Source organism: Lissotriton vulgaris, chromosome 3_1 (genome assembly GCF_964263255.1).
Source record: "Lissotriton vulgaris chromosome 3_1, aLisVul1.2, whole genome shotgun sequence".
NCBI classification, from domain to species: Eukaryota; Metazoa; Chordata; class Amphibia; order Caudata; family Salamandridae; genus Lissotriton; species Lissotriton vulgaris.
Window position 1 is genome coordinate 479918058 of NC_141689.1, and position 27050 is coordinate 479945107.

At 43.9% G+C, this 27050-nt stretch overlaps 1 protein-coding gene across 7 annotated transcripts in view; it reads left to right on the forward strand.

Moving 5' to 3' along the window:
* Positions 1 to 27050, forward strand: part of MAST4 (microtubule associated serine/threonine kinase family member 4) — a 1854902-nt gene that overhangs the window by 1771166 nt on the left and 56686 nt on the right. For 5 of the 7 annotated variants that reach the window (XM_086960700.1, XM_086960706.1, XM_086960704.1 and 2 more), the window contains one exon: positions 16483 to 16683. The exons of the other annotated variants lie outside the window; for them this stretch is intronic. In XM_086960700.1, the coding sequence (XP_086816826.1) occupies positions 16483 to 16683 (201 nt within the window). The remainder of the gene's footprint in view (positions 1 to 16482; positions 16684 to 27050) is intronic. 7 annotated transcript variants of the gene reach the window in all.

A 27050-nucleotide genomic window follows, 5' to 3' on the forward strand; every position in this document is an offset into this window, starting at 1 on the left:
AAAGATGATCTGAGTGTCATCACCATATGAAAAGAGGGTAAGCCCATACTTCTTAATAACATCTGTTAAAGGACGAACATAAATGTTAACACCTTGGCTGAGATGTGTATTCCGCCGCATTGCTGGGCATTCCATTCTTGGGCATGGTTTGGACTGCCCCCGGCCGTTGTGCGCACACGCCCACCGTGACTGACGGCCGGGGGCCGTTATGAATACGGAAGAGGTTAAAGAGCAATGGGCTCAGAATGGATCCCTGAGGGACACCAGAGGTTAGAGCTAAAGTCTTAGATCTTACATTGGCCAAGGATACCTGGATGTGAGTCAGGGCTATGGGAATCTCTTGCATTTGCAGATGATCTTCCTAACAATGGGAGACAAGATTTTAGGGAGATTGTACAAGAAAGACATACTGTCTCAAATCAGTCTTTCTGTGCATACATCTATAAATCAGATCTAGCCATTACACAATTCTGTATTGGTTAAATGTCTTCAGGTTGTCTTTGCTTACACCAACTTCCCTGAAACCAGATGCTCAGTTGAAAATTATGACCCTTACTTTCACTGAACCAGTCTTTTTTGGCACCCAATAGACAAAGAGATGAAGAGAATGGAAAGAGGCAGAAACCCTTAAAGCAGTGTGTTTGGGGGTAAGGAATGAATTCGATCATTATTAATACCATCCCAGGGACTATATATTTCACAATGGTCCTTCTATTCACAGTTCCAAGTTTGTCAACAACAATTCCATCCTAGGAAAAATCGAGAAAGAGGTCAGCTCAGCAGCAGCAACAACAAAAAACGCATCTCCGATATTCTTCCAAATAACGACCAACATCAAAACAGTGAGAATCACATTTTCCCTGTCCTGTTTCCTACTCCAGTGGGAGAGTATTTCACATCATTTAACAGAGCGGAGATTGATAACCACTGACAAATGGGTTTTACAAATTATCGCCATCCAGTTCAAACATCTTCTACCTTCAATACCTCCAGAATCCACACCAAAACATAAATTGAAAAAGGGGGTACAGTCTCTACTCCAAAAAACAAGCAATATACCCAAGAAAAGCAAATAAATGGAGTTCAGGTCTGTACTCGACCTAAGACAGTCAAACAAATATGTCAAGAGACAAAAATTCAGGATGCTTGCCCTGCATCAGATCTACCCACAATTGTTGTAAGGTGGATCCCCAAGACTCATGCTTCCACATATCCATAGCGGAAAAACACAAAAAAATCTTAAGATTTGTAGTGGAAATGCCCATTATCAGTGCATAATTCTTCCAGTCGGTCCAAAGTCCCCAGCCAGAACATTTTACAAATGCATGGCAGTGATTGCAGCTCACCTCCGGAGAAAGAAGATTTACATTTACCCTTATCTAGATGATTAACTGATAAAGGCAAAGCCTTATCGTCAAGCATAGTTGGATTTTAACATAACGATTAATCTCTTGACAAGGCTGGGCTTGCATGTCAATCACAAGAAGCGGATCTCTTCTCTTTGCCAACTTTTTGATTACTTTGGAGCCCCTCTGGATACTTTAAAAGGAGAAGTGCACACTCCGGAGGAGAGAGAGTATACCATATTTCAGAAATGTCACCTACAGCTTCAAACGTTGCATCCAATAGAGTGACAGATATCATCTCTACTAGGGTCCATGGTGTCTTGCGTCTCTCTAGTTCCTAATGCACATCTCCAAATGAGAATTTTACAGCAGTGCCTCGAAGACCAATTTCATCAATGGAAGAACTGGGAAGACAAACTTCCTTTTTTCCCAAGGTCTTCCAAAACTGGGAATTGTCACTGATGTTTGCCTGATATGATGGGAAGTGCATTTACAAAATCTCACAGGACACTGACAATGTCTGTAAAAAGAGCAATTGTACCACATAAATGTTTTGTAACTGAAGGTGGTCCATCCTAGCCATGAAGGCTTTTGCACCATCTCTGACCAGCAGTATACTTATTCAAACAGACATTACCACAACTATGCACTGAACAAGGAATGGGGTGCCATCTCAAGAATTCTTTCTCTTCAAACTCCAACTGGCATTGTTTACTGGCAAGGAATCTATTGATTCAAGCTATTAATTTACCAGGCATCCAAAATTGTCAAGCAGATCTACTAAGCAGATACTTCAACCACAAATGGGTATTAGACAATGTAGTTTTATTAACTATTTTAGAAGACTTTGGGTTTTCGGCCATAGACTTATTTGCTGCAAGAAAATGCAAATTGCCCAATCTTCACATTGAGAATGGGGGAACCTAACTCGTTAGGCAATGCCTTTTTGATTGATTGGTCGAAAAGATTTCTCTATGCCTTTCCCCTGATCCTATTAATTCCAACAGTACTAATCAAGCTCAAAGCCTTGGATGTTGTAAAGATTGCAGTACCACCAGAGCAGTCAGACATTGGTGGTAACCAGAGCTACTTCACCTTTACATGAATCCTGGTTAACATTCCCAGCAAAAAGGGACAGGAAATGACTTGTAAGTTCTTACACTTCTTGTCCTTGCCAAGCGACGTATTGCAATCACTTGGATGGGCAAGGTGAGCCCAGACCTAAACCGCTGGAAACATGATATGGCTGAATGGGTGATGGCAGAGGAAATGCGACTGGAAAAAATGTAGAACCGATGACAAACTGGGTGAGGATCTTGATAATTGGGTCAAACTGCTGTCTGCCTCTCTGGACCCCTCTGGCTCAGACCGGGCCACAAGTGATGAGCCTGATAACTACTCCAGGTCTACCTCCAATTGTACCCAATGCTCTCACATACTTTCCATATTTCTAAGTGATTACCTTTGGGCTTATGGGACTGGCTATTGCATGTTCTCTATTGCATATTTTTATATTGTGTTGTGGATCTGACACTATACCTCCAGGCAAATTGGTTTTAACAGGCATATGTTTATGACTTACTTGTTGTTTTAAGTTTTTATTTTTGATGAGGCCAGAAATGAACACAGAATATTTTTTTTAAATTCAAAAACACATCCTTGTTTGCCAGAAGTTGTCAGACTTTTACATTAATCAAACTTCACCAGCAGAAATGACCCTCCACTGTTTAAATGTTTGGAGAATTCTTAAGTTCTCTTTAGATAGAACTAAAGAAATCCACTAAACAAATCAGTTGTGCATACATTATGGACCTTTGGGAACTGGTATGCCTTCATCTAACCAAATTATTGCTAGATAGATTACTGTATTACTCGTTGCTCTCAATTAGCTAGCAAACCTCTACCAGGTAAACCTAGAGCCCATTCTACACGTAGTAAGGCTACATCTGTCACCTGGATTAAAAATTGTCCCGATTACAAAAACTTGTAAAGCAGCTACTTGAAAGTCAGTTAATACTTTCACTAAACATTAATGTTTTGATGACGATTCTAACGCTGATTCTTTATTAGGCCAGGCAACTTTAAAAATCTATTTAATTAGAGTAAATCTTAGTCGATACATGCCTGCGTAGTCTATGCTTTTAAATTATTTATAGTTTATGTTATGTTATGTTATGTTATGTTATACCGGGGTTTTATATAGCGTACGGCTACTCGGAAGAGTGTCCCGACGCTTTGAATTGCGCACCAAACTCATAACATAACAGGAAAAACAGATAAAAGGCAGAGAAAAGGAAACCAGACAAGGCCAGAAAACTAAGAGGTAAAAAGCCAGGTTTTGAGCCCCTTCCTAAAGGCCAACAGGTTTGGAGTGCTGCGCAGGGCCACAGGCAGCTTATTCCACAACTGGGGTGCCAATAATTTAAAAGAGCGGCCTCCAATACGTGCTCTCTTCACACGAGGCACCGCCGCAAGAAACAAGGATTCTGACCTCAGCGACCTGGTTGGATGGTAAAAGGTCAGCCTTTTTTGGAGGTGTTTCGCTCCGGAGGCGTGCAAGGCTTTGTGTGCCAGAGTAAGGGTCTTAAAAATTATCCGCTTCCGGACAGGAAGCCAGTGCAGTGCTTCCAGGAGGCCCGAGGCTCTGGCACGGCGAGATAATCCAAAGATGGCCCGTGCTGCCGAATTCTGGACCACCTGTAACCGTTGAAGCAGGTATTCTGGCAGGCCGAGATACAGAATGTTAGAGTAGTCAATTCTCGAGCCTATGATCGCCTGCACCGTGATCTTCCTGTGTTCCTCCGATAACAGGGGGAGAAACTTACGCAGCATCCGGAGCAGGCCAAAGCAGGTGCCAGTGAGACCGATTACCTGTGAGCGCAGTGTGAGGCCATTGTCGATCTTAATCCCAAGGTTTTTTGCCACCTGGGACGAACTTGCTGGTGGAAACATGTTCTCAGGCCACCACACTTTCCAGTCCGGATCCGAACTGCACCCGAAAAAGAGGACCTCGGATTTATCCGAGTTGCACTTGAGGCTGTTATGTTGGAACCACTGAAACACAGCCTCAAGGCAACCCTGGATCCTACCTCCATCGAAATCCGCACCCCTCTCACAGGTGAAGAGGAGCTGGGTGTCATCGGCGTAGGAAACGATCTGAGCCCCGAAAGACTCCGCCAGAGCCGCCAGAGGGGTCATGAAGATGTTAAATAGAGTTGGGCTCAATACTGAGCCCTGAGGAACTCCGACACCCAATGGCGACATCTCGGCGCAGCAAGCAGAAGCCCAGACCGTTTGTCGACGACCTGCCAGGAACGAACGAAACCACTGGAGCACCGTCCCCCGGAGACCAATCTCTGAGAGTCTTGCAAGAAGACCCTCATGGGGGACGGTGTCGAAGGCCGCCGACAGATCTAACATCACCAGCATCGCCCTGCCACCCGAATCCAGCACCTCCTTAATCGCCTCCGAGACTTCCAGGAGAGCTGTTTCGGTGCTAAGATTGGTGCGGAAACCCGATTGGGTGGGGTGCAGTAGGTCGTGGGACTCCAGGTAATCGGCAAGCACCTTGTGCACATGTTTATAGCTTTGTATTGACATTCACATGTTAGGGATATGCATGCTACTCTATTCTGTGTTTATGACTATCCGTTAGGAGCGTATGGTGCCAAAGGAAAAGTTACTTTTGTGTATTCCTTGTTCTCTCCTAGGGGATTTCCATTTATAGGCATAAGCTCTGAATAGTGCCGCCCACGTGCCGTGATCCTGGAAAACATTTTCACAACATATCTTCTTAAGTGTAAATGTTCGCTTTTCTTCTGGAAGGCCTGCAAAGTCACTTAAGAAAGAAAACTATTATGCAGATTATAGGACTAGACCACAATTGCCCAATTCTTCATCTTGTAGTTAAAAAAGAGGCCAGGAGAATTATATATGTGTATAAATCATGCTGTTTTAATATAACCGCATTATTCTTTCACAAACCTTTTTCTGATAGAGCATAGAAATGAAGTAATGCAGGACAGAATAGCCCCAAAGGCTGTCATTATAGGAGTTAAAAATAGAGACGTGCCTTTAATAAGCCAGGAACCACCAGCATCCCATCATGCTGAGCAAATGGCAGTTGCTTCAGTTCTTTTTTCCAGCTCCTACTGACTGGACCCAGGAGCACTGAGCTCGACCAATTTTGGCTTTTTTTTTCCTCAAATGTTTACAAGTAAAACTTGTGACAACTATTTAATTAGACGGTATTTGTCTCTTCCTGGCTCTTTCAGTATTTTCACTGAGAAATGCCTTCTTTCTTTGAGAAGTGCCTAGCCTGTGGGAGAAAAAACGGCTAAAACAGACCCCCATGAGGTGTGTACTATTTGCCTACCAGACAGTCCTGTTCCTGAATCTTGCTGTCACTGCAGGAGCTTTTCAAAGTGCACCCTGAGGGACAGAGCAAGAAGACCGCAGAAGACTGCAGAAGCAGTTTGAAGGTGGGACCTCAGAACTCTGTCATCCCTGTCTGGAGGGCATGCCAGGAAGAAAACAGCAGAAAAACACCATTGGTCCCTGTCGACGTCAAGGAGAAGTACGGCGCGGACCTCGACATTGAGGCAAGGAGTATCGATGTCGATAACCATAGCAGTGACCTGCAGCTCTCAATTGATGTCGAGGAGGCCGTCTACTATGAGGCCATCAAGAAGGTCGCTTTAGAGATTCAGATCGTCATCAAGGCACATTTTAATATCGAGACACCGTCGTCAATCACCTTTGACAAGCAGGTCGTGCTTGGTAAATGTCAAGAACTATTTCAACGTTTTCTAGGCTACAGGCGGCAAGAAAAAAGAGAAGACTTATCTCTACTCCTCCCCAGATTCAGAGTACTCTAGAACATAATAACTTCTTCAGGGGTCCAACCATGTTCTCTACCACCAGTACATCTCCTCCTCCTCCTCCACCCGGCCTTTAACTCCACCTCCTCCACCATTGCCACCCACTCCACTGGCAATGGTCACTCGAAAGACCCAGATATTGGATCAAACTACACCATTATTCTAGGTGCTATGGACCCAGCCCAAGGCGCACTTCAACCTCTCGCCCTCATCATCATATACAATGAAAATCTCGGTCAAAACATCATATGGACAGATCCTCCGCTTCTACTAAACGATACTCCCCAATGCTTTCAGACTCTATACCTCCACTCATGATGTCACAACATTTCAAGAGGTCCTCATGAGGGGGTCGCCTCTAACACTAATGACATCAGTCATTTTTGAGACTCTACAACACAGGTCAGCATCAAGACTTTTGCTGCCTCTACTGCCAGGTCTCCTTGAACCTGTTATGGACCTCTTCCTGACACCATTCTCAGTTAATCCATCTCCATGTAGGCTTCAAAGAAATACAGCCCTCCGGTGCAAGATCCTGCTTTCCTCTGGAAAGATCCTACACCAGACTCAGTAATTGTAGTGGCAGCAGAGAAGTAACATGCCACTACTCCCACTTCTACAGTGCCTCCTGATAAGGAGAGTCTGAAGTTAGACTCTGTGTGTCGTAAAGTGTGCAGTATGGCAGCAACCACCATTAAAGCAGCCAGAGCCACTGCTCTGTAAGGCCGATATGACAGGGCACTGTTGGACTCCATGAACCAGTTGCGAAAGAACTCCCTAGACAACAGAGGGAAGACTTCATGGAAATCCTATATGAAGGATTAATGGTATCTAATCAAGTTATTAGTGCTGCAGCAAATTTTTCTCTATTAGCAGCGCATGAGTACTGCCAGCGTGTCGCTCTTAGAAGGCACTCTTGGCTCCGGCTTACATCTCTCAAGCAAGAATCACTGCAGAGGATACTAAATCTTCCATTCTCTGGTACCACTCTATTTGGAAGCCATACCGATGCTGAAATGGCATGGAGGAAGGTGGAAATGGACACTGTAAAGGCAGTCTGCTTAGATAGACCCAGGTAAAAGAGAAAATCTTCCTGACTCTTCCAACACTGCCTCTATTCCCAGAGGGTTTAAACCTCTCACTGATATCAGGGGCACCAGCAAAGTAGTGCACAACAACAGCACTAACGTCCCTATAAAGTATACCAAAGAAAGCAGCCTAGAGAGAGATCTACCCAGTAACCTGTTCAGGGCAAGCAACCATCCAGGTCAAAACCCTGAATTATTACTTCCCCGTCTTCTGTTACCCTCTCCAGTTGGGAGAAGCATCCAATATTACCTGGCAGAGTGTCAAACCATAAAACATGACGCTTGGGATCTGAATATTGTTCGCAATGGATATTGTCTGCAGTTCGCCAGTCCTCCACTGTCCATACCTCCGAAACCCTGCAGTTTTCAACTCCCACTGTTTTGATCGGAAGTCAAAGTCCTCTTACAAAAGCAGGTGGTGGAACCGTTCCTCGCCAACAATGACGCACAGGCATTTATTTCAGGTACTTTCTCGCCAAGAAGAAAGACCAGAAAGAATTCAGAACCATTTTCGACCTCAAAACAGCCAACAAGTTGATTTGGCTAGAAATATTCCGGATGCTGGTATTACATTAAATTTATCCCCAATTACACCAGGGGGATTGGCTCTGTTCCATCGACCTTCAAGAGGCATACTTTTAAATACCAATTGCAAGACAGCACCAAAGGTTCTTGAGGGTAGTAGTGGGGCAGGACCATTATCAGAACCAAGTACTTCATATGACCAGACAGAAATCAGCACCCAGAACATTCTCCACATGCATGGCAGTAGTTGCTGCCCATCTCAGGAGACTAAATAATAATCTACCCATACCCATACCTAGACTATTGACTATTTAAGGTGTCCACATTTCAGGAAGCTCAGCTTCATTCTAAGTTAAGCCTTCAGGTCAGCCACAACAAGTCGACCTCTGTCCTGGTTCAAATATTACATTATCCTGGATCGTCCATTGATTGGTGGAGAAGTGTGGCTCACTGGTTAGAGGAGGCAGACTTGGAAGCAGAGGTCAGCCCGGTACCAGGGTTCAATTCCCGGCTCCGCGGGGTCTTGAGTCCTAAAATGACCATGGACTCGACAATTCTCGCTCCGGTGCCTACTCGATTCACGGGTTCACACTCTGCGACTCTGGGCAATAGCTTGCTTAATCTCCACAACGGCCCCTCGCGGCGGGATGCCTGGCTTTCACCTCGCGGATACCCTGCCTGCCGGGGTTATCTCACAGGGGGATACCAGGACGGGTTCCCTAAGCAAGTGCTTAGAAACCGCTCGGTGATTTGCGCTATATAAATTCCTGTACATTTACATACCATAAGGGCAAAAGTGTGTCCTTCGAAGGAGAGAATTATCGATCCTTCTGCCATCACCTTGTTCTCCACCACAGAACACAAAAAATGCTGACGCTTCGCCTAGAGGTACTTCCTGCCAGGGATGCTGGGGAATGCCCTATGGATCATTTGGTCCAGCAAATATTTCTTTGCTTTTCTGCTGATTCTCCTGATCCCAACACTCCTCATCAAGTGGTCCCAATCAAGAGCCAAGATGAATCTTATAGCTCCGGAGTGGCCAGATCAGGGGTGGTTCATGGACCTCCTTCACTGCTCCGTCCATTCATATCTCAAGCTGCCATGTAGACCAGACCTGCTAAAAAAAAGTTCAGAGGCCAGATGGTATACCCCAATGTCTCATCTTTTAATTTGATGACATGGCTCCTGAGTTGGTGCAGTACGGGTATTTTAAACTGCCGCAAAACTGCATGGACATCCTGAAGGAAGTTAATCGGCCTTCAACCTGTTGCGCATATGCCTTCAAGTGGAGGCAATTCAGTTCCTCTAAGAAAGTGGAGCCTATCTCTTGCCAGGATGATGTGATATTTCCATACATACTCCATCTGGAAATATCTAGCTTGCAGTTCTCTTCTATAAAGGTTCACGTGGCAGCTTTTACTGCCTACTGAAAATGCCCTTCACATACCTATATTTTCACAATCCCCGTAATCAAGGATTTTCTAGTAGGGTTAAAGAAGGTTTTCCCTCCCATTAGGCATTCTTGTCATCTCTGGGAGCTTAACATAGTACTTTCACATCTTATACAGGACCCCTTTAAATCTATCGACAGAGCCTCCCGGCAACACCTTTCTTGGAAGACAACTCATTTTTGCAGTAACATCGGTTAGCGAGATCCAAGCTCTTTGTTCTCACAAACCATACGCAGTCTTCCACGCTAGCAAAGTGGTCATGAGAACTCACCCAAAATTCCTCCCCACAGTTATTTCGAATTTTCATGTCAATCAAGCCACCTCCTCAACAACATTCTTTCAGAATACCTGTACCCCAGCTGAAAGAACTCTTTGTTCCCTGAATGTGAGCAGAGTTTTGAAATTCTATCTCGATAAGACAAGGGACATCTGCAGACTGACAGACAATGGCAAGGGTTTATCAGCCATGGTCTGGTCCGAACGGGTTTAGCAACTTCTAAGCAATCCATCTCCCGAACTGGAGAACTGGAGTTACGGGTAAGAAACTATTCCTTCTGCATCATAGGCATCCTCACGGAAGTCATATATAACACTCCTTCCTCCCTGGTTTTCAATACATTTGCAATATTTTTTCCTTTGTAAACTATTACCGCTGTTGAAAAATAACTGAGGCAGTGTGGCAAACTGCCAGTACACTGTATGCTGGGTAGTAAAGTAACTGGCTCCCTAAAAATATGTAAATGCGGAACTTCCTGTAAGTTTATTGACTTTCACAAACAAGTTTCCAACCCCTATGTACCCTGGAAAGGAGAAGAGGGGGCTTCTCCATGGGGAAATTGTTTTTGTGTTGCGAATGTAAACAAAAATAAAGAGAAAAGTCTGCATTTGTGCAGAGGTCTGCCTTTCTATTGTGCCTAATGTGCGTTTGTGGAAATATCAGCCTTTATAAAACACCACATTATTTCCCTGGTAGTACTCATGCAGATTTCCGTGCAGACTGCTGCTGAGTTCTGCACACATACTTTTGGGGAATGGTATTTCTGTGCAGAACTAAAATTGATCTTGGTGTTTCGGACCCTTATTGACTGACCGTCCCCAGTTTCATTGTTCATGTGACAGTCAGCCTTTGTCAATTTCTGGTGTAATTCACAAAGTAAGAACTCTGTAGTGCCTTCTTATAAAGAAAATAATGATATAGGTGTTAGCCTTAAAGCAAGCCCTTGGTTGAAATTGAGATTGCCTGACTGGATGTGTGCGAAATGGGACCCCTGGTCGGCTGTGGTATGCACCCAGGCCAGACCCTAGTCGGGGAAGTAAGATACACACTAGAGGTTTACATGTAATCATCCTCTACTAAAAAGGCAATGTGTAAAGTATTTGTGCAACACACATACACACAGTAAACCAATGAATAAGCAACAAAAAAGACTCCAACAGGTTATAAAAATGCGTTGGTGTATTATCAGCAAAATAAGACCCAAATGACAAAAATGCAAGTAATCCTATTCAAAATATGACTTTCAGAGATAGCATGTAAAAATAGTGTTCCACAAGCTCTTCATGCTGAAATGAATATGGAAAATTTCACTGGCCCACTTTACAGCATCCAAGTTCAAAGCTGGGGTCCTCCCAAGAGGTTGCTGCCCAGTAGCTTAATCCCAGTACATATACGGGGATGTCGGCGGGCCGTAAGTGAGCCCTGTGTTGCCACGTCATCTCAGATGGTGAATCACCAGCATAGAGCACACATCGTGGGCCGGTGATGGGCTGACAAGCCCCATGTCTCGGGTACACCTCTGGTTTCCTGGACACCCCGTTGCTGAAGAGCTGTGCTGGGAGGCACTACAGCGGCTTCAGTGGTAATCGGAAGACACAGCCTTGGACAGTTGCAGCGTGGGTTGAACCGGGCACACTGGTCTTTGAACGGAGCACAGAGCTGGTTGATGAGCAATACCCCAGGCGATCCAGCATGGTCCACTCCTTGTCACAGTTTCAAATGTACAGTGCTGATACTGAGCAAGCAAAAGCAGTTGGCAGGCAAGCTGGTGATTAGGCATTCTCTGCTCGATGCCGGACAAACGGATTGCAGAGTCACATGGTGAGGGTAGAAAAATGAAGTCTTTGATGGCCCTAAGACTTCAGGAACAGAGTGCAAGCTAGAAAGCCCTTGGCGATCACTTTGGAAGAAGGTAGGCTCCAGCACTCCTTCAACAGAGGCAGGGAGCAGCAGGCAGGAGGGCAACAAGCAGAAATGCAGTCCTTCCAGAAAAGCAGTCCAGATGAGTCCTTTGAGCTACACACCATTTCCTCTGACTGAACCTGGTTAAAATAACAGTAGTGTCTGATTTTAGCAGGTTAGAGACCCAGTGCTTTTATCCAAAAGTGCCTTGCAAATGGTGATGACTTCAAAGCAAAGCCTTTCAAGTGCACAGGTCCCAGTTAAGCCCATTCTTGCCTACCAGCCCACCGGTGGGGGGTTGATCAGTGCTTTGTGTGAGGACAGGACACTACCTATTGAAATGTAGGTTTCAGATCCTCCCTTGCCTCTTGCCTCTGAAGACCCATCAGTATGTAGATTAATGCAGATGCCCTGAAGTACACTGTGTTTCTGACTTGTCTAGAGGGAATGCACAAAGAGTATATGTCACCCTTCCTCAGACAGGCATTGGATTAGGGGTGGGTGGTGAATTTCCCTCTGCTGTTGGAGCTTGCAAAGTTTTTGCCACATTTGGCAAAAACTTTGCCTCTTGCCGCCACATAGCGGAGTTTACCGGTGCCGGCCCACCAAACACAGAGATACAGAGGCCGCCATGTGCAACTGCTTTGGAGCTGTTCGACTGCAAGCTGAAGGGAGGTTTGGTAGAACATCAGAACTCCAGTTTTATGAACCTTTCTCTAAAGAGTGTCCCATCGGCCCAAAGAAACAGTGACTTGTTCAGCCGCCCTCTGCTACCTCAAAGTGAACATGCATTGACACAGATCAAATCTGGCCTCATTGCTGAAACTTTCCTTCAAAACTGGTTCAATGTGGTGGGAGGGTCTTGGGGCTCGTCATCCTCCGTCCATCAGCAGCAGTCCACCCAGCACAGTGCAAACTGCCTGACATGGAGTTAGCAAACCAAACACTGGTGTTGTGAAGGATGTTAGCTCTGCTATAAGACTTCGTCCCCATGCCCGTCCTTGTCCAGAATGGTTGTGAAGTGTGCCTCCCGCCAGCCCCACACATGAAGAAGCATGAAAAAGCAGTGAAGCTCTGTACTCTAGGTGGGGACTGATGACGGTGGAGCAGAGTTTTTATTAACGATCAGGCGTTTTAAGTGGGCCCTAGTGCTGTGTCGGGGCCACGAGATAGCCACCAAATTGAATGTATGTCTAGTATTTATAATATCTTGAACATAATAGCAGAGTGACATACATATCCTGGTCCAGACAAATACCTTTGAACTTTTTAAGTCATCCTTGACAGAAACATGTTGACCACATAAGATAGAACAATTGTAGCAACCCCCATTCATTCACTTTTTAACTCTATCCAATGGGGGCATCAGAATAAAGGATAATTATCGCCCCCCATAAGCTAGTTTTAGATTAAACTTTTTTCATTGGTCTTGCACTCTGCCCCTCACTCCTATACATCAACACTGCTCATCTTTATAACAGAACATCTCTGCTCCTCCTCTTTGCTTCCCTGGGGGATTTGTAGCCCACACTGGGTTCCTTGAGGTCCCAGTGTGAGGAGGCAACCCAATGATGAAGCATGTCATCTTCAGGTGAGAAGGGGTTCTCATCCTAACAGCGCAGTGCTCTTATTCCTTTTGTTCTGTACGATCCTTGTTTTCACACTCTCCGGCGTACATAGTATGTGTCATATTTGAAATGTGCCAGCCATGGATGCTTGTAGGTGTGATCTAAGGTGCACTTAAGATGGGTGTGAAGTGAGCCAGCCAAGGCTGCTCGAGATCTCAGGTGCTGCTCCTGTCCATAAAAACTGACACAACAAAGTCATTGGGTACCCTCCAGTATAGAAGGATGCCTTTCAGAGGAGCAAAAGGACATGGGTTTCCTGAATACAGAGGTGGTTTAAAGAGGGCACCGCAATACAAGCTGTTTCATGCGCAATACAGGCATACTTATCAGCCTTCCACCTACTGTCAGTTTTCTACAGCTGGTTTCTCTTGTTAAGGGGGCTGAAAGAGAACACCATTCCAAGGATGAGACAATGGAAGTAAATAATGGTCAGTGCCGGGTATTAGCTCCCACCTCCCCCCAACCCCCTCACCACCTCACTGGGTCAGAAGATTTGCAATTTCTACCAGCTATGGGAGAGCATAACAACGAACCAATGGGTATTGAATCTAATTGCCTTTTTGTCATACTCAGGAGTTCACGAAAAAACCACCAACCACTCCACCCAAGGGAGCCCCTCCCCCTCGTCTTCACTTATTGCACAAGGAAGTAAAGATCATGCTCTCAAAAGGTGCGATTGAGGAAGTTCCAACTCTACAACGGGGTCAGTGTTTCTACTCCTGTTGTTCTTAATAATGAAGAAGTCAGGAGAGTGGAGACCAATACTGGATCTCAGAAAGCTCAACAAGTTCCTGAGAAAGCAACATTTCAGGATGCTGCGTTGCCTCAACAATGGGGATTTGATCTGGAAGACGCATATTTCCACATCCGATTCCTTCGGAAACAATGAAAATTCCTCCGGTTTACAGTAGCTAGTCCCATCCTTGGACCTTCTTACCATCATTAACCTATTGGCAGTCCACAGCCCTCGATATACATTTAGGGACATCCTTTTTGGGTGCCTGAATGAGTAATTTACTCTTCCGACACCAATTGGTGTCTTGCACGGGTGTGGTTCAGGGGGGCTGTTAACTTTAGTTAGACAAGGTTGTCCTTTTATTTATTGATCCTGATGAGGTCCTATATCCACAACAGGGTCAAAACTTCATCGACATGGAATGCACAAACAAATATATCAAAAGCCTAATTCAGGAATAAGGCTTGGATTTACCATAATCCTTGGACTCAGTTAGTATACTTTGTTGTTAATGGAAGACGCTTTTTTCTTCTTTCATTTTGCTTTGTTGAAAACTACTGGAAACTAACTGTGACTACTTTTGATGGTGGTTCCTCTTTCACATGGGTACACAGTACGCTTGATTTTTTGTTCTTTATGTAGACTGTGGTAATGTGCTATAAAATATGACGAGACTGATTACTTGGAGTGGCTGTATTATTATTAGTACTTGTTCTGAAGTTGCTTACAGCTGTTGTTGCTGCTGTTATTGGATTTAGGTGTGTATTGAAATTGTAATGATTCTGAGATACTACAATGCCAGTGAGAACCACTGTTTTGTGAAAATTATACCTTAAGCAAAAATGTTCATAGATCATCCACTCAGTTGTTGGGATCCTCCAAGTTAAAATATGTGCTTGGAGGTGTGTGCTTGGATGTGCATAGAGGTTAAGAGGGAGTTCAAGAAATAATGTTCGAATGGATTAGTGATACACCTCTGCTTGTCTCTTATTACTAATTACAAGTGAGGTGATCAGCAACAATGGTTTTAAACACTGTGAGGACCAGGTCTCCCTAAGTAGCAAGAAAAGGTTGTGAAGTCAGTAATGTCATGAATGTAAGGGGTATTTTTGATGGCATGTCTGCACTGAAAAGAGCAGATTTGAATGGGTTTTCTGACCCATGAGTCATGTATGTAGCAAGTTAGAGAATTGATAGTGCCACCATTAAGTCGTGCACCAGAGGCCCCATGTGGGAATATATATATTATCCATGGGTAACAAAAAGGGAGGAGGTCATAGAGCAGGGAAGAGTGGTTGCCTTGGTCCAGCCTGGTTTGCAGGCAGTAAAACTGTGGGTTGTCGTCTATTTACCATTATAGATGCTAAAAGGAAGTGGGCTGTTGCTTGAAAGCGGCTAGGGAGATTAATCTGAATGCAAGTTAGTCTGGTTGTGCTGTTGGTCCTGAAAGTAGGCTTCACTAAGAGTCTCTAGTTGTGCAAGAGGTTATTGCCAGAAGAGTGCACATTTTTCAGATTAGTGTGCATGAAACTTGTGGTTAAACATGGTCAGATATTTTCGGATTCAGTGCCAGTATCACTGTTATTGCAAAGCCATTTTGCTGTAATAGTTATGCTCTGGGAGAATTTGAAGATGGTAGTGTTTCTCCAAGACTGCTTCCATGTATTAGCAGCATTTACACCTCTGTTCTTGAGTGCACCACAGAAGTTGACAAATGTATATTCCTCTGAAACTGGGTCGACATGCTATTGATGCTGAGCTTCATGGTTCTTAATTTCTGTCCTATTTTGAAGATCCTTCCATTGAGAGATGACAGTTGCAGAATTTTTTCCTACATCCCCCATGTTTAGAATGTAGTTGTAACAATGACAATTTTCATGTGTGTTATTTAGCAATATGTTTCAGAGTCTCCATTGGTCTCCTCACACTTGGGAACAGAGCAGAATAGCTGAGTTCCAGGACATCTGTCCACAACTTACATTTCAGAAGGATGTTTTACTTGAATTCGCTATATGGCAGGGCACGGTCATCAGCTGGCCTTAAAGGAGCAACCCTGGTTTCCTTTTCAGCCCTTGTTGTTGGTTGTACCACATAGACCCACGCTTTAGATTACTCTGGAATGAAATTCCACCTCCTCTTTATATTTTCTTTAGCACACTCGCCACAGTGTTGTAAAACAACTTTGATGATAATATGGTTGTCTCTGAAAAACAATCCCCTGCCCCATTTTTGGATATGTAATGCAGGGTGCAGAGTCGATTGCCTGTAGATACCCTGGATTAGCTTCAAGATGCATGTCTTGTTTACCATTTCCTCATCAACTCGTTTGCTGTACAGTTCACCCACGTTGCCTCAGGAAGAATACTTAAACTGTGCAGTAACGTCTGCTTATTTTCAGTCTCGCTGGTACACCCTTCGTGCTGGGTCCTGGACGCGTATCCTCGGCACACTGGTATATTTCAACAAGTATATGAAAATTAAAAAGTGCATATTAATAACCTTATGGTTCAAAGAAATACAAAATGGGTAGTTATTGTAAAAATTGTTCTTATGGATTGTATAAAAAAAAATCGAGTATGGTTATCTACCTCTGTGCTAATTTTGCAAACTACTTTTTTTCATAACTTTTATCCTTTCTTTCTTACACAGTTGATAGTTTTTCTGAGCCCTTAGATCAGATAAATGGAAGGAACGAGAGTGTGGACAGTACAGATAATTCCTCAAAGCCTTGCAATGAAGCGGCTTCTCATATGGCTCGTCAGCGATTAGAAAACACAGAGAAACAGAGAATCTCTGGAAAACTCTCTAAATCCGTCTCTGCTAGTGCTCTGTCCCTCATGATCTCTGGAGGTAGAGATGCATCTATTTAGCATGAAATTTGATGATTTGTGCATGCCCTTTTTGACCTGTGTGAAACAGTGATTTAAATGCAATATCTCCTAAGTCCTGAGCGGCCCTTTGTGTCACCGTCTTAGTTTCTGCACATTAACCTTCGGCATTTTCTGGCAGCTTAGACCTCAGGTACTACTGTGTGAAGTGTATTTCGGCTAATAACACTACTGCGGTGCAGTCCTCTGGATAAATGGCTGTGGCATCATACATTGTATTTTATTAAATGCTTTTTATATGCTTCAGCCACCTATTAGAGTGCTACATGCCGTTTAGCAAAGCGAAGCAACATTATAGCAGTCCGTAGGGATGCTGTGTCCTTAAAAGGAAAGGGCCTGGACCACAGTGCACATTTAATTATATTTACACATAGCACGGTAGAGGGCTGTGCATTTAATGTTGTTTACTCTGGGCACAGTGGAGAAGTGCACATTTAATTGTGTTTGCTTAGGGCACAGTGAAGTGCACAGTTAATGTGGTTTACTCATGGCAAATATACTCATAGCACAGTTTTGGAGTGCACATTTAATGTTTACTACTGTATCACAGTGGAGGATTGCACATTTCATTTTTGTTTACTCAGGGCACAGTGGAGATTGCACATTTCATTTTTATGTTTACTCAGGGCACAGTGGAGGATTGCACTTTTCATTTTTGTTCACTCAGGGCACAGTGGAGGATTGCACATTTCATTTTTGTTTACTCAGGGCACAGTGGAGGATTGCACATTTCATTTTTGTTTACTCAGGGCACAGTGGAGGATTGCACATTTCATCTTTGTTTCCTCGGGGCCCAGTGGAGGATTGCACATTTCATTTTTGTTTACTCAGGGCACAGTGGAGGATTGCACATTTCATTTTTGTTTACTCATCGCACAGTGGAGGATTGCACATTTCATCTTTGTTTCCTCGGGGCCCAGTGGAGGATTGCACATTTCATTTTAGTTTACTCAGGGCACAGTGGAGGATTGCACATTTCATTTTTGTTTACTCAGGACACATGGAGGATTGCACATTTCATTTTTGTTTACTCAGGGCACAGTGGAGGATTGCACATTTCATTTTTGTTTACTCAGGGCACAGTGGAGGATTGCACATTTCATTTTTGTTTACTCAGGGCACAGTGGAGGACTGCACATTTCATTTTTGTTTACTCAGGACACATGGAGGATTGCACATTTCATTTTTGTTTACTCAGGACACATGGAGGATTGCACATTTCATTTTTGTTTACTCAGGGCACAGTGGAGGATTGCACATTTCATCTTTGTTTACTCAGGACACAGTGGAGTAGAGCGCGTTTAATGTTGTTCCCTCGGAGCATAGTCGAGAACTGTATATGTACCCCCTCCTGCACATTTAATGTTTATCTTTAAACTGTGTTAACCGTTACCTAACCATTGAAAGACTCTTGCATTTTGAGTGACCCAGGATCACCTGGCAGTGGCAACCTTGTATATTTATGACTTAGCCATCCTTGGTTAAATCTAGTCCAAGATACAATTTTGATTTTGTTAAAGGATATGTGTGCGAGTTACAGAAGTGGTTCTGTATTTATGCTTAGATTAATTCATTCAAACGGAAGGCCAGTTTTCTTTTGCTAATAGCTCTGAAATGTCATTCTATGAATACTTATGAAATACCACTAAAAATGCATTTCATTTTCGGTGGTAGTGGAAAAAGCAGCCTAGTCGGGGGAAGGGACTGACGTGCCAGTGAGGCGGGTTGGGGAATGTGATTGCTGCATTTTTATTTGAGAAGAGAGGTTTGCATTGAGGTACAGTCACAAACACTGCCAGACGCCTTTAAACCAAATTTGGCCCGCACCAAGATCAGGTCCTTTTTGGGATTTTCCAGGTTTGATAAAGTATCTTAATGTTTTCATGTAATTTTAAAAGCAAAACGTATACTTCTCTGAGCAGGAAACCCTAAAGTCGGAAAACAAATTATTTTAGATAATTATATATTTTTTTGGGGAAATTAACATTTTGCACACTCATTATTTTGTAATGTCACATGGTAAGAAATGTGGTTTTTGGTTGGCTACGGTATGCACCAAAGCCAGACAGAACCCACCACTCTAGTCATGATAAGGGAATTACACACCCAAGATAACCCCTACTCACCCCCTTGGTAGCTTGGCATGGCAGTCAGGCTTATCCCAGGGGCAATGTGTGGACACACACCAGTTACACACTAGGCACACCACAAAAGGAGACTTCACACAAGGTTACATGACAATTTCCTTTGTATTGTACATAAAATAATTTAGACCATAATCAAAGAAATCACTGTGACACTAAGCACTTGCCATTATGTCACATAGATAATAAAATCACTTTGCCATAAGGCAATGGTCATAAACATCACAGTTCGGGCAATCGTGTAACAAGATATATATTGCCCAGATCATAAGGACACATTATGCCTAACCTCACAGTTAGGGCAACAAACCAAATACCTCTTAGTTGCACATGTAGAGAACTTCACCATAAAAGGCATTAGGCCTAACATCAGTTTTGTGGCAACCATGAAAACCCTTGAATCACCATATCACCATAGAGGCAGTCACCACATAGCTATAGCGCATTTGCGCTTCTCTTCCAAATTATGTGATAATTTAAATTCTTAATGCGAGAACAGGCACACCTGCACATCTGTTAGGGGCACTAAGGCAATTTTAGAGCACGTTTCTCACCCAGGATTCCTCTTGCTGATCAAGGACCTCCATCAATGTTTCACACTGCAGTGCGTTGAAGAATCATTGCCCCAAAAAGTGAGTGAAATCGCTTCTACATGCTCTCGGGTGGTGTAACGGCGTGTGGTTTCAACAAAAAGGTGGGGAAGAGGCCAAGCAGGACTTCCTTGAGGATTCCTTAAGGAGCAAATGCCCCCCAACAGTGTTCACACCTGCTATCCTCAGCTCAGCTTCTTCGGACTGCACCACTCGCTCTCCTCGAGGTGTGTGTAATGTAGTCCCTGCGTCCTGGGGGAAGATGCTTTATCCGCTGTGGTTGCGAGGGGATAGGCACGGTCCTACTAGCCCAGCCCAGCCCACTGCACGACATCAGTGGAGCTCTTCCACTGTCGGTGAGGTGAATTGGCGGCTCCCTTCACCGCCGCAGACTCTTCTTTCTGGCTTGGGAGGCAGAGAGAGTGAAGGGAATCACTTAAGGCTCTGAAGTATTTTCCTGTCCGCCAGTCAGCTATCATCACATGGTCCCGACCTGGTCAACTTTTCCCGCTGGCACCAACCGGGGATCAGCCTCCCAACAATCCCCTTTGTCTGTTCCTGGGAGGGGCGCAGTCGAGTGACCTTACCGAAATGCGAAGGCGTTTGTTTTGAAAATATTCCGAAGGGCTGTTTTGTCCTGGTAAGGAGCACCATCCCCGGCGAAAACGCACATATGGGGAGGCTTAGGAACTAGAACAATCCTTCCTGTCAGCTCTGCATCCTGCAAGTCTAATAAGAAAACATGAACTTGAACCCAACCTACTAAAGGATTGAAAATGTGCTAAACAAAGGAACAGCCATTGAGCTTACTCAAAGCTGAACAATGTACACCTGATTTCAGACTTCATGTCCCACAATGCCGTGCTAAGCGAAGGTACGCCGTGATTGGCAAACTGCTGAATAAAAAGGTGTGGCTAAATCAATCAGGTGTTTCTTCAATGCTGCTCCACAGAAGCCCTACAAGAAGAGGCGCTAATGCCTCGAAACGCGTCAGCTTATTCAAGTTAATGGGGAAGAGTTCATGCCATTGACACGAGCTTACAGCCAAGATGGGAGAGGCGCGGTCGAGTGACCGTACCGAAATGCGAAGGCGTTTGTTTTGAAAAAAAAAAAATATATATATATATATATATGTATATATATATATATATATATATGCAATTAAATGCAATAATTTATTGAAAAAAGCAACTAATTGTAAAAATATTGTATTAATAAAATTTGAACAAATAATAGAATGAAGTAAAAAATATTTGTGTGTGTATATATATATATATATATACACACACACATATATATATGAACGAATTAAAAATGTGTGTGTGTGTATATATATATACACACACACTATATATATTTTTTTAATTCATCCTATTTGTTCAAATTTTATTAATAGCTTATTTTTAAAAATGAGTTGCCTTTGTCAATAAATTATTGCATTTAAATAAACAATACTAAATGTATTTTACTTAAATAAGTATATTGTTTGGAACTGATTGAGCTATTAAAACCAAGCCCATCGGCCTTCAGAATATGAATCATGATTATGGATTTTTAAATTTATCTCTTTTAAAAAAATAGTGCAGCTCCTGTATGTGCTGCAGAAGCGGAACCAAAAAAACTATATTCAGATCACAATATAAACATTTTTTAATCGCTTCACTGATTTGCGGGGATGTGCATCTCTTAGAAGCACATTTGAATTGGGTCTTAAAACCCGCAACTCAATGGCTTTTTTGCTTACAGTTGTTATTAAGCCCATTAGCATTATGTGAAATACTCTTCAAATTTGCTAATATAATGGAAATTATGCTACTATCAATTGGAGAGACACATAATACTGTACAACATTTTGTCAGCTTTCTGCTATAGTAATTCTCTCCTGTTTAGTAATTTGTGTATAGCACTGTGGCTTCCCTGACTTTACCCTCCTTATTTGAATTTAAAATAATTTTTTTGTTCAGTTCCATTGTGTGTACTACTTGGCAAAAACCCTTTTCTTGCATATTACGTTTTTAGTTTTCTATGCAGTAGCGGTAAATTAGGTGCAGACTATCATAAACCTTAATTTTCTGAGAATATTTTTAGGACATAAATGCTATTTTAGATTTTGGAAAAAACATCTTTCGTAATTGCCGCCTATGAAAAAAAATTAGTTTTTAATCATAGAAAACTTTTAGTTTGGCTTGCTGGATAATTTGGGCCATAGCGCCAATAGCAGCAAACTCTGGGAAATGTGTTTTAACTTTGCGTAGCAGTTTTGAATAGCATGTCAGAAAATAGATTTCGATGGCCTGTTGGAAAATGCTTTTTTTATCCAAATATCTGCAAAATAAGCTATTGATTGTATGGGGGAATGCAGCCTTTGCAGCCAGGCCCACTAGAACTCTGTGGACTTGCATTATTGTCACATCACCCTTGAAATCGGTTAAAATGTAGTTTTTGATAAGTTGGTCGAATAATTCCCCATTTGAGACAGACTTGGTTTCTTTCTCTGAGATCTCAAGTAATTGGGGGGTTAGAGTGGTGGTATCTGTTTTCCAAATGTTCTTTCGATTTGGTTTCAGCCAACTTTTTTTCTCAATTTTTCATTTACTTTTTTGTATAAGTGCCTGTTGGTCTTCTATGTCTGAAATGCTCCGTTCCATATGGTCCAGTCAGCATACTATAATGTCAGTTTGCTTAATTACGTACGTGAGGCTGCCTTTAATGGTCATCACCGAGTTTTTCTGGGACGTTATTAGCTTTCAGATCTCCTGCAGTATGCTAGAACAAGTCTTCAGAAGACCCATCTGCCTAAATGGTAACTGCTAAGTTCGAACAGGGCTCTTTTGTTTCAAAATAGTCTGCAATTAAGTAATAGGTTTTTAATTTCGAATCCTTATCATCCTACTGGGGATAATTTTTCTGACCTTATATTTCTACAAGAGCACTTGAACAAAGTGTTTCTCTACTTCTAATTTCTATGGCCCTTCGTATTGATCACCACCCCTCTGCTTTTTTCTAAATAAAGAGTAAACGTTTTTCGATTTATCTTATTTATACTGAGCAGTTTAAGTATTGGGCTTAAATGCGTTATCTTTTTAGTACTTCTGCTTAGGGAGCTTTTTTCTTTGGCTTTCCCAACATCCATATCAGCTGTCCAATTAATTTCAGGCTGAGCTGCAGTGAATTTTCCCTTGTTTCTGGTCTTATGACGTGTCTAACAGAGTTTGTTTTCTTCCACTTACCGCTACTCATTCCAACAGGTTTATTCTCAGTAAGAAAGGCTGACTTAATGTCAGCCTGCATGGAGGAGAAAAACACTGTTTTTACATTAGATTGGTTGCTTGCTGCTTTTTTTGCACAATGGGCTTCTGTTCTTGTTGAGCTTTAGAATAGGTGTTGATCTTGAATGAGTGTCTAGTTGATGAAGAAATTGGGGTTGGTGGTTGACTGGGGTGTGAGCCCTGGTCAAGCAGCAACCACAAACCTTGTCAGGTTGAGCCACAAGCCAATCCTAAATTAACCTGCGCTCAACCCTCTGGTACCTTGGCACAGAGCAGTCAGACTTACCTTAAAGGCAATGTGTAAAGTATTTGTGCAAACCTTCAAAGAGGTATGAAGTGAAAACACCAGACAACAAGGATCCCTCTCCAAGTCAGAAATATAGACTTCTCTTTAATAAATAAAACAAGACCACAATGACCAAACTCCAATCAGAAGAACTGGAGATATTTCATTTTAAAGATTTTACTAAAAATAGTGTTAAAAAGCACAAACTATGGGTATCTGGTCACACTGGGCTGGGCAAAGTCACAAGTTCAGGTCAACTGCGATGGAGCATGGGCCGGGTACATGGACCCAGTTAGGCCTGTTGAACAAAAGTACATCCACTCTTGGTTTGAAGAGCATTGCAAGGATTTGTGTTGAATATATCTCACTCAGCTGAAGCGATGCGTGTGTTCCAAGATGCACTGAGGGTGCGATACAAGGGTCTGCATTGTCGTCGAGGATCACGTTGATGGGAATGCAATCAGATCCGAAGGGCTGTGATGTGGATTTCTTCATTGAGGCAGCTGTCCAGGGATGCGACGCCGCACCAAGGATGTGCCATGCAGTGGCAGTTCCGATGGGCTGTGGTGCGGGACTTTGAGACAGGTCCCGACCACACAGCAGCGACAATGTCTTGGTTCTGCTTGGGTCTGAACTGTGTAGCAGAGGAGATGCGCCGGTCTCACTGGACACAGAGGCTAGCAGAGCACCTTAAGCCCACTTCCAGGGGTCAAGGACTGGGGTGGCACCACTTGGCAGGGTAGACTCACAGATGACGGATCAGGAGGCAAGCCAACTAGCTCTTGGAGTCGTCTGGGTTCAAGAGCTGCAGGTCCGGCCCTTCTCACCCAGGCAAGAGGGCATCAGGTCAGCGCAGCAGTCCAGCAGAGTGACAGTCCTTTCAGTAGCACAGCAATCCTTCTCGCTGGCAGAGTATCCCCAGCTCCAGAGGTGTACTGAAGAGCTAGTGTCTGAGGTCCAGTATTTATATTCGGCTATGCCTTTGAATTGGGGAGAAACTTTAGAGGCATGCCTGTGATGTGCACAAATTACCTGCCTCCTGGACTCCAGCTCCAGACTACCTATAGGGGGTATGCAGCCCTCTGTGTGGAGACAGCACACAACCTATTCAACTGTAAGTGGGGATGGGCCCAGCTCCTCCCTCACATCCTGCCAATGATGGCCCAGCTAATCACATCTAGGCTCCCCATTGTGTGTGGCTATCTAAAGGAATACACAAAGCCTAACTATGAACATCCCCTAGTTGTGACCCCCCCCCCCCCCATTGAAAGGCTGCAGGCATCAAATGGCAAAGGTAGGAAAATACCAACTTTCTAAAAGTGTCCTTTTTAAAATTGTAATTAAAATTCAGACTTCACCATAAGTTAGGATTTTTCATTACAATTCCAAAGACACCAAACACAGACTGGTGACCTGTTCCCATTCGGAACTTAAACTTATTAAATTTAATAAGTTAACTTCAATCGTATCCTATGGGAGAGGTAGGTCATGTAGTAGTGAAAAAAAAATTTAAGAGTTTTTGATTAGCAGGACATGTAAAACTTAAACTTACATGGCCTACATTTTAAATCTGAAAGAAACAGGTTAGTATTGTGGAATTTTAGTTTGCGATCTGAACATCATCTGCGCCAGCTTGTCACCTATGTACTACGCGCACGGCAGCCATTTTAGATATCATGGTCTCCCTGTCCACGATCGATCGCCAGCGTGCCCCTCTGACCTAGCAAGCATCCTCCGCGCACCCTGGCTCCCCCTCCCTCCTCCTTATGAGCACGACCCTTCTGCATGACCCTGTCCTTGGGAGTCACGCCAGCGCCTGACCAACACCTCCTCTCTTCCCATGAATGCCCCTCTGTTGATAAACCTCCCCTCTGCGCTGGATTGTCCACGCAGCATGAATACCCCTCCATTGATGGCCCCTCACCCCGTGTCCGACTGTCCACACAGGTCCGAGGCCACTGCATAAGCCGGGAGATATCATTTACTGACCCTTATTGTATGAGGTCGCTCTCCTTCAAAAGACCCTCTATTGATCCAAGCCTCCCCACCCCCCTGTGATATGATCAGGCGCACACATCCTAAGACTCGACGAAACACTCAGCTGCGTGATGACCCCCTCTCTTATCAGCAGGTTGAGGACCTCCATTGTGAAGGTATATGGGGGTGGGATTAACACGAGGATTACGGGGATGTCTTTTTCTTGCCTTACAAAGTTGTGATTGTAATAAAGGAAGGTCACATGCCATAAACCAGTGTATAAGATGCCAGGCCTCCGAGAGGCTGTTAGAGCACCTCGAGACGATACCTTGTTGTCTGATCTGATGTGTTCTGCTCCGTCGGAATAAACTTCTGTTTCCTGCCTTCTGGTCTCCGGCGCCTGCCTCATTGCTTGGTAAACTTGAATGGTACAAGGGCGGTTAGCGCCGGGCAAATCTTGAGAAAGGTCTTAGCCCTACCTTTTTCTACAATTGGCGTCCCAAAGCGTGGGGCCCATCAGCGACACGTGGATCCAGTGGGAGAGGTCCCGATGACAGAGTGAACGACTGCAACGATCGGGAAGAGCTCATGTCCGATAGACCCTCGTCTGACAGCCGATCATCCGACCTTCACTAGTTCTGAACAGACCTCTCTCGAGTGATCTACGGTCCTGACTGGGAACCATCAGGAGTGCCGCGAGCATCACGAAGGAGAGAGGACGATCGGGCGCTGGATCCAGAGGACAGGAAACCGTCCATGCGGTCCGGGTAAGGTCGTGTAAACACGACGAATTGAGGAAACTTGTTTTGTTTGGATAATACTAGTATTACGCTTTGTTGAAACCTCTGGAGATTCGCTGTCTGCAAACGGGGAAAAACAAACAGGCTCTCTCTTTGCAAACAGTGAAGGATAGGTAACGCCGACTTTTGTCCCCATTGTAATCCGTCGTACCTATCTTCCTCCCCCACTGTTTCCCGAACTGTCGTTCGTGGATTATTGTCTGGAGATTCTTTGTCTGCAAACAGGGAAGAACAAGGACTCTCTTTGCAGGTAGAGAAAGAGTGGGTAGCGATAACTTTTCGTGCCCACTTATTCTCCCCACTGAATTGTTTGATTGGCCGATTATTCGGTATTGGTTCGTTTGAGGTATTCACCGCCGGCAAACAACGGAGAATAGAAATATTCTGTCTAGTCTTTGCTCGCCGTGATAAGATAGGTAGTGCAGACTTCTTGTCCCCGGTGTAAACCGTCATGCCTATCTTCTCCCCACTGGTTGGTAGCCTGTTTAGCCCGGACCGCTTATTAGAGATGAACCATCCAGCTCCACTGGAGGGCACCCCTAATAAGGACATGTTCACTAAGTATGGACTAGTCGCTATAGCTTACACTAGACTATGGCATAAATATACGAAAAAGAACCCTGAAAGTCAGTGGCCACTGATAGGTTCCTTTAGTGAAAATAAAATAAAAACATTAGAAATAGCGCTCCAGAAGAATAAGACCACGCCCACTATGCTCGACAGTATCGGCATGTGGCGCAAAGAAACGGAACAACGAAAGAAAAGAGAAGAAGCAAAAATAGGGAAAGAATTACGAAAGGCAGCCCACCTAGCCGCAAAGCAACTAGAAGAAGACATAAAAGAAAGAAAAGAAGCTCCACAAACCAAGAATCAGGGTCAACAGGCCAATGTCCTGTTAGGACCCCCTCTGCGCTCTACCCTGAACTACCCTCCAAACAACGGGCAAACGATGAGTTATTGCTAGGTCCCCCAATCATCTACATGCCCCCTCCATATGCTCCCAGCCAACAAAACCTGCAATCCCCGAGTATGAGTGAGAGTGACCCTAGTGCCAGTGCACCGGCCCTCACGGCCTCCGCACCAGCCACATTAACAACTTCGTCAGACGACCCCGAGGCTAGCAAACAATCATCAGCCAGGTTAAGTAGGCTAAGCAAAGATGAGCGGGATGGGATCAACGAAATAGCAAAGACATTGGTAGAACGAAGGGAGAGCGAAGAATACACAATGAGCGTATATAATTCACATGCCGACAGCCACAGA